The sequence below is a fragment of the Stigmatopora nigra genome, chromosome 11 (assembly GCF_051989575.1).
Source record: "Stigmatopora nigra isolate UIUO_SnigA chromosome 11, RoL_Snig_1.1, whole genome shotgun sequence".
Classification (NCBI taxonomy): domain Eukaryota; kingdom Metazoa; phylum Chordata; class Actinopteri; order Syngnathiformes; family Syngnathidae; genus Stigmatopora; species Stigmatopora nigra.
Genome location: NC_135518.1, coordinates 7869424 through 7888459, shown reverse-complemented (window position 1 = coordinate 7888459; position 19036 = coordinate 7869424). Strand labels below are relative to the sequence as shown.

Genomic DNA, 19036 nt, shown 5'->3' with positions numbered 1-19036 from the left:
GGCTTAAAGGGTATTTACCATAGCATAGAAAACAGATGGTACCTTATTACAATGTATAAAGGTACAACAACAAAAAAACTGCTTTCAAAAAAATGTAACATTAAATTGCTCCGATGAGAAACACCATTGGGTAATCGGTTAAAACTGTAACAATAATGACTACAAATAAAATTGTATTTACAAACAGTTCTAGTTGTGAAATAAATTCGTTCCGCAAGTGATTTTGTTTTCATGAGGAGACACACATTTTACATGGAAAAGCTCCAATTCGTTCCAACCCTTTTAAGGTACCCAATTCTACCCCAAAAACCCTTTAAAATGATACAAGTATACAAATTTTGTATGAAATATGAGCTCAACACAAAAAGAGAAATAACATTTTTAAAAATCTAATTAAAATTGATAAGCTATGCAAAGAGCACAGAACAGACTCCGTTTTTAATGACCCCTGGCCCAAAGAAATGCCCGTGCTTCTTTATAAATTACTTCTTGGCACGGTAGACTTTCAGCTGGCAACAGCAGATAGCACAGGGGATTGTGTTCACCGACAATGGTTTCTGGAAGTATTGCTGAGCCTATTCTATGATTTCCTTTATAGTAGGAGTCCTGTTTGTTATGGTGCATTTAAAAAAAAAACATTTTGACCCACCCTTTCAAGCCCCTGGAACATCATATCCTTTGACAACATAATGTAATTTCATAGGTATAGCACACGTTGTCCAAAATCTTCTATGTATTATATTTAAAAATTTTCTGATACTGATAGAGGTATGTGTTTGGATCAGTTTATAAAACACAGCAGTTGGGTTCAATTACCCAACATCCTTTATAACCTGAAGGTTTTAGCACTCACCCTTCCTGCACTCCTAACAAGGTCTAAACAATAGAAAATTGGGTCTACGGGTAGAACTAAATATAAAACAGACCAACCACATTTAATTTTGAACTAAGCTTGTTTATGCTGCATGTCCAAGGGAACTATAACCTTCATGCTAACAAAGACAATTTCCTGTTCACACAAGTTTGAATCATGGCACCCTGTTTAACCTGCCAAACACTAAGTGGTTGGTCTTGGCCTCTGGTGCTACTGGCAGATGGTCTGATGATTTGTACAAGGGCGATGGAAATAAATCACAATAAAAATCGTGTTCATCCCCTTCCTACGCTATTTCAGCCACAACATCAGTGGCACGATAAGTCATCCATTTAGCCAGACTACCATGGCTATTTTACGGGAGTGAATTTTACATGCAAAAAGACTGCGGAAGTGGATTTTTTATACCAGAAACCATTATATGGAAAGAGCATGTTTTGTCTTAAAATCATTAGCCTAAAAGGGATTTTGGTTGTTTGTTTTTTTAAACAGTAGTCCAGAGGAGGACAATAGAACAGTGTTAACTGTAAAGGGACGGTTAGATGGCTCAGTGCAGCAGTGTGTGACTAATAATGCTTGCATAATGCTTTAAAGGCTGGAGAAATAATAAGATCAAAAGGGGATCCTTGGTTGATGCTGGATCCCTCATATAAGGTTTCAAGGTGACAGAAAAAGCGTTAGTGTTAAAGGAATGAATGATTGAAATTAATGAACATGAATAGAATGGGAGAGTAGTACACTGGGTGAACAGTTTATCCCAATTAAGGCGGTTCATCTTTGGAAAACAACTTTGGCAAGCCTGCCTCATTAGGCAAATGTCAAATATGGCCTTCTAAATTTGGAGAACACAACATAGCTTCTCCCAATGCAACACAGTGGTGTATAAATACATTCATGATGCGGCACAATAGTGGGCAGCGTATTTAATGCTTTTGATTGGATTGTTAACAGTTTAGAGCCTTGTGTCATGCTTTTCAAGCACATATTTGCTGAAATTATGACATTCGGAAGATGCAAATACCAGGCTCCTTGCAAACTACTTTAGCCAGTGGCTTGCTTGCTCTATCATGTTATTTGATTGTTTTACATTCATACAAATGCACTGTTATTATGCATTCACTGATGTTTTAGCATAAATTACTAGTATTCTACAGTGCGTACATCAAGGACAAGCTACTTGTGTATTAATCACAAGTCTTAAGTGTACAGCTGAGTGATGCAATGGCAAGTTATTTCAATTTATAAACGTATGTCCTAATACATGACGCAATTAGGGTAAACCACTGGGCTTTAGTATGAACTTACCCACTTTCCTTAGCATTAACTAATCAACAAGAGGGAAAAAAGCAAAAAAGGTAAAATTATAACCTGTGCATGTTGGTCACCCACAGGGTGCGCCAGCGGCACTGCCTAGTCATGAATAATGTAAAAACGCATCTACAAAAATAGATGTGCACTGTCGGAAGGGATCATGAAGGGAGCAGTGGAAAATGATCCAACAGCAAAAATAAAGAAAAGAAAATTAGAAATTTACATAGACTGTGCTTACTGGAATTACTTAACATTAATGAGTTATTTTCGCCTGAAGATATTTCACACGGCAATTGGGTGAACTATGATTATTTCCTTGCAACAACAACTGCACACCAGGTTTTCCTGAGCCAACATCTTTTTTTCCCCCCTCCTCATTCATTTGATGTTTCTCTGCTTAATCCGCACTGGGCTGTCGACCTTACAGAGACAGAAGACCCGCTTAGCCATTCAGCCGTAGGTATTCATTCACAAAGCGGAGAAAGCATCTCATGTTAACTTAACATAAGTACGCTCGCATGCGTTTGTGTATTGTTGGAGAATGATATTCGGGTTGCCAGATGTTGAGAAGGTCATTGTTGAGTGTTGATATCACATCTTTTAAGGAATGAATTGGAGCCCAAGTCATTCATTTTTTAGTTTAAAATTAAAATTATATCCATAGTTCAGAGAAAAATGTGTACATGTCATTAAAGTATTGAAGACCAGGTCAACTGGGACAGAATGCCACTAGCACAAAATGTTACTTAATAAAAATAAACAAATCAAATAAAGCAATAATAAAAACAAAATACAGAACATCAACAACAACAAAAATATTTTTAGATTTGCTATCCGCAAATGTTGCATCCCCAAGGTTTGAACTGACATGAGTCCTTGAAGCCTGACAACTAAAACTTCTAGGTTGAATGTTCCCTTTGCTGCCAGCTATTCATTGTTTCCTTCCCCATGAGTTAGTTTGCCATATGGCCCGTCATTTAGTTGAAGGGAAACTCTAAATATATGACATGCTTCAAAAATATCGCAAAAATGAAGACTGTTTTCTCATCATAAACATTTTACTGCCTTGATTTTTGGCTTACATTCGATACATACTAAGAAATTTGATATATATGATATAAACAGATAGATATAGGAATGGTGTTATTTGAAATCCAATTTAAATAGATAATTAAAGCATCGCTATGGCTAAAAAAAAAAAAAGCACCACCATGGTGAATGCATCCCTTGGTTGAAGTGCTTTTGGACTCCACTGAGGCATGTGAGAGATATCACTTGTGACACATAGACAAACAATGAAGTGTGCCCTTAAGCAAAATGGAAAAATTGAAAATAATTGGAGGATGGAATCACAATATAACAAGGGCAAAACTAATTGAAACATGATCCATCGGTTTAAATGGAATCTACGTTTTATCTTTAAAAAATAATGGCAATAATAGGAAGATATGGACATAAATGTGCAAAAAATAATGCAACACAAACAAGGCAAATGTTTTTCATTAGAAATACTCAATGACTAAATCACTTGTGTTTTTACAATGTGGCCCCTTAATTTATTTTCCAAGTACAAGGAAAGAAATGGGAGCCAATGGCAACTGTCGTACGCAACAATCGCTGTGTACCATCATGAATCATGCTTCACGACTTTTCCCGTCGTAAAGTCCAACCGACGCAACTCGCATAGGTCGGAAGTCGACGACTGCATGGATCTACCAAAATTGAGTCTGTTGTAATAAACTCTCAATTTATGAATGCATCATGTGTATTCACAGCTGTCGCACCTCATCAATAGTACCAGGTCTGAGCGTGTTCTGTAATCTGACATCTTGAGGGGAGGAAGGTGTGAAATTTATAGCGCTGCCTAATCCAAAAGTGATATAAAGATAACATGCCAGTGAGGTTTCAGTAGCTTCTATATTTGAGACTACATGAAGCTACTACAAATGACAAGTTTGTCGGCAAGCTGGCAAATACGATGTTCGGCAATGTAGTAACATTGTTTCCCCTCCATAATTTTCCACTGTTCTTAGCTTCTTTCCAGTTATATTTCCCACACATGGTGCACAGCTGTTTCAACTAATTTCAAATAGGCAAAAGCATTCAAGTTAATTGATTCAGAAAACTTATATAAACCTTAACGTCGGTTATAATATTTCGGTTTACATTAATCACTTCATATGTAAAGGTGTCTCATGACATACTTCATCTCAGGTGGATACAAACCATGTTTTTTTATTTTATTTGGGGGATAACCAAATCGTTCTTCATAGGATATGCATAATTAAACTTTAATCAACTTGAATTGTTTTTTTTTCAATTAGTGTAGTGCATTGTAGGGCTTCACTTATTGTAGCGTACTTAAACGAAAAAGCTTTATCCATACTTTGAAAGGCGATAAATTGCCTGCTAGACAAAGTATGCAAACAACCATAGCATAGAAACAAACGGAGGAGTGCAATTCATTTGTGTCAGTTTCTGTTATGGAACAAAACCATTTCCAGACACAGGCACAAATCTCATTTGCTGCTGTTAGGCTAGAAGCCAGCAAGAACGTCTTGACAGGCACAAAGTAGATAATTTTTTTTTTAAATTGAGCATTTGGGCTGAATTCCAAAAATTGTTCCAGAAATCAAGTAGCGAAATGCAAAGCAGGACTATACATATCTTTTGCAATGTACGTATGCAAACACGTAGATAAAACGGCTGAAGGAATGACTTGAAAAATTATGTCAAAATTGGGGATGATTTTTCATACATGAATGGCAGGCACCTCAATATGGTTATAATTTTTATTTCCTGTACTCATGCCTGGATTTCTTATACATTTTCAGCTCGGAATTTAGAGACAACCCACTCGAGGCAGTTAACCAATTAGTCCGGAATAAATCGGAACCTCTGCGGGTTACTGAGTAGTGGAATCTTGACTCAGTTGCTTAAAGACAGTTATGATCCAAAAACTTCTTGTTAACACAAAACTTCCAAAGGTATGATTAAATTCCACAAACCCAAATTATTATTATTATCAATGAACAAATATGACTGCAAATGCACTATCACAATAAAAACATAACCATATAAATATCCATGACTGCCATGCTCTTCTTCTAAATAAGGCTCGTTATGTCAGATCACAAAGTGTGTTTTAATCATCACAATTGCAAGGTGAAAGGAGACTCAGTATACTTCATAACATGACAGAGAATGTCCTAAATGAGTTAGGATCAGTGCAGGGAAGCGCGTTTAGACAAGGATGACAAATGCGCTGCACGGTCAAGCTCATCTGCTACATAACAATAATAACATTAATCTCTGCCATTGAGCGATCAAACATTGGCTTCATGAATTATGAAAGCTTATCCATGCTGCAGCAAGCCGGCTGCAAACATGAGGGAAGAAAATTTAGATTGTAAGAGCAGTGGACATAAAGCCTTAGGGAATGTGATTAAACAATTCAATTATTTATCTGCAGTGGTATTTTCTCCAGAAGAAAAGCAATTGTACCTGGAACACACTCCAACTCCTAAAATGGTTCTCTTCGGGAAAGACAAGATGGCCAAATCTATAGCTAAAACTTTACAACTATAACATTTCAACAAGAAATGACGTTTGGGATCAAGTATTTGAATTAGAGAGCAATTTTAGTGCAGTGACTAAAGAGCTTCCTGTAAAGCCAATGTGTCATTATTCAACACCAAAAGCTTAATAAGCATGCCAGGTAATGTTCTCGTAAAGCCTAATTTACGGGGTGTGAAAAGTTTTTGTGTGGACTCTCCACACAGCAATAAACAAACCAAATCAAGAGGGGAGGGGGGAAAAAAAGCACAAGAAGTAATTCTACTGGGAGACGTGAATGTCACAGTGATGCTCTTTGCTAAATAACACCGAGATGGAGGACCTTTAAGTCAGAAGAGGTTTCCTAATAGAGAAGAAATTCCAAAGTGGACTAAACATGACAGGTCACAGGAAGGCTGACTGTATTTGTGCATGAGCACTTATTTTATGACGAAACTGGGACTTACATGACATGGTTATGGTATCATTGGAGTTGTAGTTAAGATACAAAATGTATTTCCGTGAAACATTTTTTAGCCATATTACAATGTAATTCCATCTGGTTGCTCTTTTAATCGATGGGATAATTGGTAAATTAGTCCATTCTAAAAAAAAAAAAGTTTTTTATCCAAACACAGTAGTGAAAGTGACAGCCAAGATAATTGGCCATTTATTCAAATCATGAGCTGAAATCAAACCACGACTTTGTGAGAGATTCCCATCAGTTATGTTAGCCAATAATGATGACTCGCATATACGACCAAAGAAAATCAAAGGCTGCGTAAGAATTTATCAGATTTCTCCTAATTGCTTTTAAAGGAAATGTGATCAGGGGGGGTATGTCATTAGGAGTGTCCATGACCGCTGTTCATGTTAAACACCAGAGAGCATATCTTCATTTCACTTCCTCCTGACAGCCATCCCAGAGATGGTGATGTAGCGTAATTAACCTCATCGTAACGTGATCATATTTTCGATGCATTGTCACACAGCCTTGCCACGGAGGACATGTAAATGAGCTCTTATATAAAAAAGACCCAAGTTATTTATACAAAGTGTCAATGCAGCTTAAATAGTTTCACGAAAGCTCTTTTTTTAGGGATTTGTGACAAGAGGATGATTTTGGATTTCTGGTGGAATTCTTCAGTCTCAGAAATGTAAAGGGGAGAGCAATCATCCAAGTGGAACTTTAGTCTTCTCAGAAAAGCAAATTTAGATCTGTCTTTGTACAAACCACAGTGAGTCTGGTATTGATTAGTCCAACAGGCTACAAATATATATTTTACCAAATTTGTCAAACCATAAACAGCATTGGGCTACTACTTTTATGGCAGTCAGAAACATAAATGGTAATTTAACAAGCTAGTCCAACTTTGTTTTCACTTTTTTTACTTGATCCAAACCAGAGTTTATAATCTCAATAGTTTCCCTCATGTACTCTCTAAAATCAGCAGCCTGCTCCGATTTATGACTTGCCAGAGTCATAATTTGCAAATCTTAGCGTCCCGGGAGATGCAGGAGCAAGCATCACATTTGAAATTTAATGACATGAGGAAACCTCCAAGTCCTTAAAATAAGATTATTCTTTGATCATCAGTGAGGAGGAAGAAACAAGTCAATAAACCAAAAAAAAAATTAAAAAAATGTATCTTGTTTACTGGATATTTGCAGAAGATAGAGCTGTGATTATGATGAGCTAATCACAGGGCGCGTATAGATAAACAATCATTTTACACCTATTCGCATAAATGCACAATTTTGGGCGTTCAATAAACTTAAATCAATTTCAGTTATACAATGATAATTAGTCTGTTGAGTTTTTTTATAATTTTGATTCCCTTACCAACATGATATGGGACTAAATTACCTTTTGGAATTTAATTTGACATGAAATTGTTTTTTACATTTTATCACTACCAAAAAGATGTGCCAATAAAAACATATGCTGTCAGTGGGCTTCAAATCATAACCTTTTTTTTCAGGATGTATAAATTTGGGGTCAGCTTTTGTGTTTAACCAGTCAGTGACCTCTGTTATAAGAAATGTGCAGTCAGAATACTGAAGATGACTTGCATTCATCAGTAGACCTGACAGTGCGAAATGGAGTATCCAAATTCACATGGGCATCTCAAAAGAGCCAAATAAAAATCCAAGAGCACAAGGTCAACCAGAATAGAAGCAGATTGCTATAGAGGTAAGGTTGGAAACTAGTTGAAGAGGAGGTATAAATCAACAAAAGTGTGCCGTCAGCATCCCTGTGGCCAGCAGGGAGCATTAAGTGAGTTGACGTGGGTCGACGAGTTCCCTCTCCCCGCATCTCGAGTTTACCCTCTCATCTCTTTCATTTCTCCTTTTGTCTTTCTCATCCATATGGCAGATTCCACCCCCACCCTCCACCCGCTGCCCTGCTGCACACTCCATTGAAATGGCCTCTCTCTCTCCCACACACACACAAAAACCCACGCTTGCTTGCACAGGCATCCCGCATGAGCCATGTCTTATTTACGGTTCGATTACAGCCAAGCGCCCTACAGGATGATCGTCTTCTTCCACCTTTCTCCTTGTGCCCAGACGTGGCTCAAACCATTTCTATGTGTGGGGGTCGGTTAAGGTGATAATGGGGGCTGTATTGTCTACAAAATTCGTACTCGCGGTCACAAGAAAGCTGCAGCTCGGCGTCACGGCAGTACTAGGAGTAGGGAGCCAGATCTGCATAAATGACCCCCTGGCACGCAACTATTTATTTTAAACACAGCTGCAATTTTCTAAGTTGACAAACACACTAACGCACCTCCTACAGCTCGAATTGCTGCAGGAAGAAATCTCCATGCAGCACATAAGTAAAGAGCTAAAGGCTCCCCGGCAAGCGTGCGCATGGCGCACACGTCCATGCAACAAGGTCATAAAATGTGCACCGATGAGCGAGCAGAACCCCCAGGAGGCATAACACGGCACTATGCTTTCAGAAGGAGGCGAGGGTGCTTTATCCCCCCCACCCCCAAAAACTGCTGCCGCATTTTACTGGAATGTGCAACACCGCTCAGATCCCACTCATAAAGCGCCACGATGCGGGAATCCTCGTAGAGGTGTAATCTACCCCTGCGTAGTGACTGCAGCGTGGAGACAGACTTCATTTGTCCTGCTTTGAAGAAGAATAAAAGTTCTCTTTAAACTGCTGGCACAAGTGGTTCCATCAAATCAGCTATTATTGGTGATGACAGGCCTGAATATTTACTTTTTTTTAATTACAGCTACAGATTGTTCGAAATAACATATATACATGCATACATACATGTATATACACATATATACATGCATACATACATGTATATACACATATATACATGCATACATACATGTATATACACATATATACATATACATACATGTATATACACATATATACACATATACATACATGGATATACACATATATACACATATACATACATGTATATACACATATATACACATGTACATACATGTATATACACATATATACACATATACAAACATGTATATACACATATATACATATACATACATATATATACACATATATACATATACATACATATACACATATATACATATACATACATACATATCTACACATATACACATACATATATATACACATATACACACATGTATATGCACATATACATTAGGATTGAGTAGATGTGTCACAGTCAATCAGCGTTTGCTAATGTGGATGCCAATACATTTAGCAACACGAGCATGCATGTTTGAACCATCCGAGCCAGAATACAATTCTAAAGAAGAAGAAGACAGTGTGTTTCTTTGCATCTGCAGCAGAACAGTACAATATGTTGGAAAGCTGCTACTCTCGAGAATCAAGGTTGGTTTATCTTTCTAAAGAGGCTTACAACAAGAATGGGTACTGCTCTATAGTAGAAAGAGTTGCTTCTGACTGTAATTAGAAAACTTGATTCGAACACAGACGCAAATAATGTTCAAAGAGCAGTTGAAAACTAAGAGCTATCTCTGAACACAGCAATCACTCACCCAAAATGAGCCAAAATCAAGGCCACACTGGGGGTTTTGCGCAGTAATTACAGTCTCATTTTATCTTGAGTATGTGAGGACTCAGTGCCATTTAAAATTTACACTTTCTCTCCACTTAAAGAATGTGACCACCATAAGAAATCAGATATGGCAACAGATATACAATGATCATGTATTGATTTCACTAGTTCATGCATCCAAAAATCTCCAGTCAAATTTTCAATGCAAAAATTGGCATTTAAAAAGTTCTAATGACATTTGCTGCTATAACATCTGTGCACGTTGTGGTCTTCTGAACCACGGCAATGGCTTCCGTACAAGCGCTAACGCAAATTGCCTGAGGGTAGAACAAATCTGGACCTGTTTTATAGAAACATAGGGATTAAATTAAAATGTTCCCAGTGAGTGAGCACAGTACACAAATATGCCCCCGTAGACCTGAAGCATCTGCCCCACACTCTACTCCTAAAGACCGCAAACAATGCTCACCTATGCCACAGCCTCTCTCTCTCTCTCAAGTGCCGGAAATACCAGCAGGAATTACAATGATGACACCTCCAGAAAAAACACCGTCATTAGACATACTGTACTAAAACCTTACCTGAGTCAACCCCAAAGTATGGCATTTTCTTCATCCACATCGTTTACCTTTCACAACTAGATTGGGGCAAAGCCAAAACCAGTTTTAGCCAGATTCAATATAGCCCTCTTCAAGAAGTCCTGAGTAATTGCTTTTGTGAGATTGGGATAGATGTGAGGTCAGTATAACTTTGGTATATGATCGTAACATTTTTGATCTAATTCTTCTGTAACACAAAGTAAATAAGGATTTTTGTGCAGCAGTCTGAAGGAACTATTCAATGCCCTTGCTATAAACCTAAAAATATAGAAAAGGAAAATACATATATGAACTAACACAGCTATAGAAATGGAAAAAACATTATTGATATCAAATATAGGCTGCAAAGCAACTGAACCCTAAAATAACATTGGGAAGCTGCAGAACTGCAAATGCTTTTCCATCATAGACATTTAGCTAGCAGGCATTGTGGTTAATTGATTTCTATTGCGCTATTTGAGAATGCTGAGGTTTGACCTCTTTAACCTTAGTGGCTCTATAGCAGACAAAACAAGCCAATGGCTGAATGTGAACTATGTTAACCTTTTCCAACATGAGCAATGGCTGGATATGCCATATGGAAGGGTCTCTAAGGCACCTGGGCACTGAAAAAGATAGTCTTGAAATAGGAGGACAAATAAAGTGGAGGTACTTTATACATTCATCTTCAAAAGTTGAGCATGTCACATGTCATCCATTCACTCCCTTGGAATACCTTCTGTGTACAAAGTTGAGCTTATTAAATGAGAGCAGTGTTTTCGCAGCTACTTCATGTGGCCTGCATTATTGATGGGCTTAGCCTAATCCACAGCGACTAAATGTGCAGCCACATCATGACAAATTCCATGTTATCAGGGTGATTTATACACATGAGCTGCTACAACACGGAGACTCACTTGCACACAAAGCTGGCAGTTAGGAAAGCAAAATGCTCTTACAAAAACATGTAGACATTGCAAAGGCATATTATCCATGACTTCTGGGCTTTTACACATTTCCCAAACTTTGGGTTTAAAAAGAATATGCAGTAATCAATTATTGTGAAAATCACTAGGGGTGACACATTCCTTAGCCTCGTGGTAGAAAAACCAGGGGGACCCTGACATCACGCACCTGAAATACCCCTTGGCAACAACAAGTGCATCTGGGTGGTCTGTCTGCAGATTTGTATTGTGGCTCACTTTACATTAGTGCCAAGCCAATCACAAGCACCATGCATACATAGGCAGATGTGGCAGGTGACAGGGTTGGCATACGCCATACAACAAATGAAAGATAGCATCTCCTTGCAACCTACAACACATTTTATAAACGTTGATTAATCTTTGAGTGACAGCTGTATACACCAGGCAGCCACAGGGAAGCTTGTGGTTAAGGTGGGCTTCACTTATGAGGCAAGATTGGATTTCCACAAATGTTCTGAAGAATAATCTGTATCCTGAGTTTACACTACCCGATTACCAATACCAAAACTTTTATACAAACTATTCTATCCCAATTCAACATTATGCTTAATAACTAAAAATTTAATATTCACGCCTACGCCACTGATGCATTTTTACTCTTTCAAAGGGGTGGTTGAAAGAACATTGCGTAATCCTACAGAGTAATGGTATGACCGGGCTCTAACCCCCTATTTTATAAACTTGAAACAATCATCACATTGTGTGTATATCTATATGTATGTATATACATAATATACATAAACACAACTGAAATTGTGCAAACAGACCAGTATTTGTAATAAGTGTGCTGTAAATTGTTTGTATTAAAACTTTGAAATTAATCAGTGAAATCCTACACTAGATGATTTCACTGCAAAAGGGTTTGTTGTGTTTGAGTGTACGTGTCTAAGTACAACACTGACTCTGTCAATCTCCGCTGTGACGCTAACATCGTCTGGCATGTGCATTCGCCCTTTCTTGTACTTTTACCGAAAACTCCAGATGACTTAAAATAGGTACAAACCAACCCTTGGTAAGAAGAGGGTGGTCTTGGCATGCACCCTCAAAAGACTATGTACTTGGCTATTTGTATTTATAGGTTTGGCCCCCAAAGTTAGAGTGATGCATTATGCATTAGGCAGTGTGTCACAGTAAGTATAGTGCATGAATAATGGCCACAACCTGCGGCTGACTCCTCACCATAATTTGGTGGCATGGGTGATGGAGCAGCATTGATGTGGCCACCCTAAGGGAAGTAAAGAAGTCACGCGAGCTGGGGTCACGCAGCGTTATTTGTACTAACCCCCTGAACTCCTTCTTTTGTCCAAATTTAATGCCCCATGTCCAAATGAGTCATCGCCAAAAAAAGGGACCCGTGTAGACTAAAAATAAAAGTACTAAACCAATTTCCTGCTATTGACAGCTGTTGACAGCTGAGAAGAGGTAAGATCTTGAGCCGGAACCCAAACCCGTATGTCACTCATTACTTCAAGTTTGGGTCGGACCAGGCTTCTCTCTCACATAAATAAAAAAATCCAAACTCTTTTTTTGGTCCGATCTTACCTCTACTTCAGAGTCATATAAATGGTAGTCGACTGCCGTCGCTGACAATGGCAGTGATCAAGTTAGCCAATGGTAGGAACTAACATTGCTTTCAGTTCTTGCTTGCATAGCCGACCTAGTATGTTAGTCTGATGAAGCGTTTTCAGCAGTTTCAGCAGTAAATGGGAAGAAAAGAGGTATTATTCCCATGTGCAGGGCAAATGCTGAGAGTGCATGAAAGTGTCAGATTGAGTGGGCAAATTCCTTTGTAATTTTCTTACCTATTTAAACTTACTTTCATTGCCATAGCTTATGATGTGTATTGCTCCCCTTGTACACAAGTATCCCCCACAACATTGTCCTTTAAAGGCTTGATAGCAATAGTGATATATATATATATATAAAACTTGCTGATATTTCTGTCCCACAACATTTCAGTCTTGCACCAAGACTAGGCAGCACTTTTAAGTAAATCCATATCATCCACTCCTCAGCACCATCTCCAGACAAAACAGCAGCTTCAATGGCAAGCTGCTGTAATGTCACTGTCCTGCACAACATTCAGACTGAGGAAATCCTTCCTTCCCCTTTCCGTGCAGCTTTTCATTTCCACCTGAATAGGACATTTCCTTCACTCTCATCCCTCGACATTTGCACACTGATGAAATCCCTCTCGAATTGTGACTTGAGCCAAGTGTTTAATATGTAACAATCAACAACTGACATAATTCCCGGAGGTCTTGATTCATCTTTCATGTCTTCAACGCTGGAGCCAAATGGTAGACGAGAGATGCTGCTGCTCTGTCCATGTGGGGCCGAGTATTCCTCTTGCCCGGAGTTATGTTTTACAATGAGATGACAAGAGACTTCCACTTATGTCCGACAACAATATCTTGGCCTCTTTACAGCCAGTGCAGGCTTTATCAACATAGAGCCAAGACACCCTTGTGGCTGCGTGCAGTTCTCTTGACAGGGCGAGTAGTAAAAACCACGTAAACACACATGCAGCGTATGCATACTCACATTATTTCGCTCAAAGCACGTCACATCAGTAGGTCATCAACGCTACGGCACACTTTACAATTATAATAAGACCCTCTAATATGTGATACAATATTATTTTTTTATCAAAAGCCATTCAGGTAGCCCGCCGAATGAGTGGTTAGTGCCTCGGCTCAGTACATCACACCAATTTTAGATTATCTCAACAGAAAAAAATAAGAGTACTATTTGTGTGTTTCATAATTTGTAATGATAAAAATATCCATTATTCAAAATGTTATTACGGCACTGCTACTATACAGTATTTTGCATTGTTGTTTTCATAACGCTAAAAAGAAAGATGAAGATATGTAGTTAATTTATGTATGTACGTATGTATATATATATATATATATATATATATATATATATATATATATATATATATATATATATATATATATATATATATATATATATATATATATATATATATATATATATATATATATATATATATATATATATATATATATATATATATATATATATATATATATATATATATATATATATATATATGTATATATATTTATTTATTTAGGCTTTAAAGTTTGATCTATATATATATATATATATATATATATATATATATATATATAGATCAAACTTTAAAGCCTAAATAAATAAATACTTTATTTATTTAGGCTTTAAAGTTTGATCTATATATATATATATATATATATATATATATATATATATATATATATATATATATATATATATATATATATATATATATATATATATATATATATATATATGTATATATATATATATATATATATATATATATATATATATATATATATATATATATATATATATATATATATATATATATATATATATATATATATATATATATATATATATATATAGATCAAACTTTAAAGCCTAAATAAATAAATACTGCTAAACAACAACACATCTATAAAAATCCTAAATTTGTACCTAAACATTTTTGAAATGGAGTAAAAAGAGATAAAAGTGGGAGTAATCTGTGATTTTGAGGTGGATGATTTCTTCTCCTGTGATTAATAGTGAAATTTCCTCCAATCCACTGAGAAGCCTGAAAGAATATCAACCTCTAATTGCAGATCATCTGATAATTACATGATCAGATTAAGACAACTCTAATTTAGCTTTCAATAAACTTAACACTGACTGGAAAAAGCCAGCTCACCTAGATAACATGCAATTTCGCACTGGAAGCCTTGTAATCAAATTTACATCCTTCTAACTGTGAGACAGATGTGCTCACCGCTCCGACGCTGTGGATTAACATTTCCCGTTAATTGCACGGATGTAAATACACTTTAGGTCAGACAGGATAACAAAAAAAGTAAACTCATTGGAATCCATGGCCTCTGCATTTGATTGGTCAATTGCTGCCAAGCCTCCCAGTTAAAATGGATAAGACTTACCTGTTCAACCAAATAGTTAAAATTATATATCTAAAGTGGAGTTATTGTATAGCGAATTTTAACTATCAAACCGTATAACTTGATTATATTGATTATTATTGTATTATTATTTATTTATTATTTATTTGCGCACTTGATGGTGACGCTTTAAAATCTCATTATACATGCATAATGACAATAAAATTCAAATACCTACTGATGATGCTGCAACGTGATGATCACTTGCTCAAGGACACTTGGACACGAGATAAAATTGAACGTCTATCCGCGTCAATATCACTAAAAAACCTCAATTTGAACCCGAACACATTTTTGTAATGATACATAAACAACATTTTCCAGGAGATCCACTATTTCTGGTGTCAAATAAATACTAGATGCCAACGTAAGTGGGTGTTTAATCCTCATCGGGTCCCCTAAAGCCCACAATGTTTTGGCCCGTCTCTGTCCCGAATGCAACCCATTATTGCCTTTGCAAGGAGACGTCATCTCGTGGCACGTTGCGGCTAACACCTGCATTAACACCCCCGGTGTGTTGCAGCAACAACTGCGTGAGAGGATCCTTCGGTTCACCGAGCACGATGCAGTTTATCCCCGGTGAACCCTCGCAAGACAAGCCGTCAAGCAGCGGCGTCAGGGTAAAGCCGAGGTGACATGACAGCCATAAAGCACAACAGTCTCACGTTTTAAGCGATCATGATCAGTCTTCAAACCATTCAATGTTTTGAAAGCAAAAGATATTCTGTTTAAAAAAAAAAACATTCAAATTAAGACAACAACCCGGACAAGATCGCATTAGGACATCATGATAGGATGCGAAAAATGACAAGCGAGTTATGATGTATCCCAAAAAAATGACACCGCCGTACTCACGTTTCGGAATCTTCACCGTGTCTCCCCTTTAAAAAAAAAAAATCACTGATGTCTGTCCTGCGTGTCGTTTGAAACACGACAGAAGCGAGGAAAAAGAGCCGAAGAGTGGGGATGAGGTTGCTGTCGGGTGGTTATGGCATGTGCGATTGTGTTGGGTAGATAGATAGATAGATGAATGTATGCTCTGCGGTAGTACACACGACTGACTGGCTGAAACTAAGACTAGATGCGCGGAGGGTGGGAGGCCTGCTTCCAATGTGTCGACAGGAATATATTTTATAATAACCAGATGTCTGATTTCCGAACTGACCAATACAGATAAGTGTCGTTATTTGTTAGCCATTTTGCAACATAGCAATTCACTAAACATTATAGTTCAACGCCAAAGATGCAGTAGTTTTAACACAAATAAATGAAAATATACATTTATTACTATGTTGATATGGTTTGTTATAAGAAAAACAATTTTAAATTCAGCAAGTTAAAAGGATTTTTCTATAGGTCAAAGGTCACCAACTCTGGCCTTTGAGGGTCCCTATCTTATGTCAGCAATCTCTCTACAAGCCTGGTAACAGTCCTGATTATTTGATCCGGGTCTGTTGGAAAACAAAGAAATGGAAAACAGAATGGATAGATGCCCTCGAGGACCCCAGTTGGTGACCCCTTGTGTAGATAATCTGCCACTTTACCTCAGATGCACTTGAACCGAGATGTTTACTGACGCAACATGGCTGCAACAGACTTACGCCGCAGACTCCACCTTCAGACCAGCTGTCTATATTATATTTAGGATGTGAGCTGCCTTTCCAGACATGATGGAATATTAGCACCATCGTGTGGCGTAGAGAACGTTGTTCATCCCCAAAATGTAAACATTTAAATTTTCAATAAGGAAAAGTAGCAGTCCATCATATATTATAAAACTTGATAGAGACTATTGAACAGGAATTTATGAAACTTTATTTTGTCCAACTTTGTCAATTTCATGTTTTTTCATGAACATTATGCTTCTTATGATTGCATCTTAATTATAATATATATTGCAGCTTCCACTAAATTTTCAAAAATATGAATAGCAGGCTAAATTATTCATTTGTGCAAAAGCCAGTCTGAATTATTGTTATTAATTTCCAACTGCTTACTGGTTTGAATAATGATGAATTAAAGTAATCAAAAATCAATCAATACAATACAAAAAATACCCCAAAATCAATACAACATATGATATTCATTTTTTTGTGGGAAAGCTCTGTATTCTCTTTTGTAGTGTAAAACAAAACAAAAAAACTATTTGCAATGTGATGTCACAGCATCATCAAACTCCAAATTACAAATGAATAATAATAGAAAATATAATAGAAAGTACATTATGCTTGATGTTCTTGTACATTTACATTTATTCATTTTGTATTTTTAACCTTGGATTTATAGTTGTTGAGAAATAGCCTTCCAAAAAGAATATATGTTGAATTAATTGTTCATAAAAAAGTTGTGTATCTTCTTTTTGGTAACAAAAAAACGTAATATTCTCTTCCGGATGTGTGTCAGCTGTACCCCGTAGATGAGGGGATTCAAAATGGGAGGAATGATTAGGAATTCAATAGTCACAAAGTTATCCAAGTGTAGCGACAAATTGTCTGAACCAAATCTTATGTACAACAAGTCCAACAGCACAGTGGTGGAATAAACAAGTAGGCAAATGAGATGTGGTGTGCACGTTTGCCTGAACTTCTTCCACGTTTGAGTGGATGCCAGGCACATCTTGAACAGGTAGACATAAGAATAACAGACAAACAAAAAGTGACCAAAATACACACCGATGTTGAACATCGCTATGATGCTGTTGACCTTGGGTGGCGAGCACGCCAAATTGGCAACCATCAGGTTAACACAATACAGCCTGTTAATGTGAAAGCCACAAAGCTTTTTCCCCAAAAGCGTTGCAGTGTTTAAAAACATGCAAAAGAGTGGCACAAACCAAGATAAAAACACAAAAAGGGACACTCTCAGCGTTGTCATGAAAGATTGATAAACCAGAGGTCGACACAAAGCCACATACCTGTCATAAGCCATCAGCGCCAAGATGGAAAAATCACAGCAAGTTGACGAGTGTATGACATAACCCTGCAACATACAGCCGGTATAAGAAATAACATGAGACGACAAAAGGTCCACCAAGAATTTGGGGAAGAAACCCACCGAGCCATACAGAGCGTTGACACATAAATTACACAGAAACACATACATGGGTTTATGGAGCTTTTTCTCGGTAATGATCACAAAGATAATGGTACAATTGTTGACCAGGATTAAGAGGTAACACAGCAATACCAACATAAAAATGATGATTCTTTGTACAAATGGAAAATTCAAACCAGACAGACTAAACATTGTAGGGACAGAAACATTTTCCATCATAAATAAGTTCAACACAAACACCGACGGCAGACCGAGCAGAGAAACAGACGAGCATCTGCGCCTCCCAAGGACCGCGTGGCGGCGGCAGCTAGTTAAAGCCTTTTCCCAGCAAAACAGAGTGACCTTTGGGACTAAAACAGACCAATCGCTGCGTGTCGACGCCCAAAAGACTCAGCAGATGTTGGCCTTTCGTCTTACTTCGGCGACTGCGCTGAAAGCTCGAAAAGGGACAGCGCCCTGTCAATCAAATACAAATCTGTATCTTTTCGTTTACCCTTTGGAATACAAAATATGGAGTTTGGTTGATGAAGCTTGTAAGTCATTGACGCCACTTTTGGACTCAACCTAAAATTAATTAAAGGCATAAATAACGATTGCTTTATTTACATCAAGGTCGACTCAG

General features: G+C 37.3%; 2 protein-coding genes across 3 annotated transcripts in view; both read right to left on the bottom strand.

Moving 5' to 3' along the window:
* The window catches only part of adarb1b (adenosine deaminase RNA specific B1b), a 59838-nt gene extending 43381 nt beyond the window's left edge, over window positions 1-16457 (bottom strand). For both annotated transcript variants that reach the window (XM_077727711.1, XM_077727712.1), the window contains exon 1: window positions 16216-16457. The gene's annotated coding sequence lies outside the window, so the exon portion shown is untranslated. The remainder of the gene's footprint in view (window positions 1-16215) is intronic.
* Window positions 16458-17685: 1228 nt separating this feature from the next.
* LOC144204544 (olfactory receptor 52E8-like) lies at window positions 17686-18633 on the bottom strand. The gene has a single exon (XM_077728594.1). It carries the CDS (start codon window positions 18631-18633, stop codon window positions 17686-17688), a length of 948 nt encoding a protein of 315 aa, XP_077584720.1.
* Between the last annotated feature and the right edge of the window lie 403 nt (window positions 18634-19036).

What these genes read in the sequence shown, in the direction of transcription:
- LOC144204544 (XM_077728594.1), bottom strand. Translation starts at nt 18,633, where the DNA reads ATGATGGAAAATGTTTCTGTCCCTACAATGTTTAGTCTGTCTGGTTTG.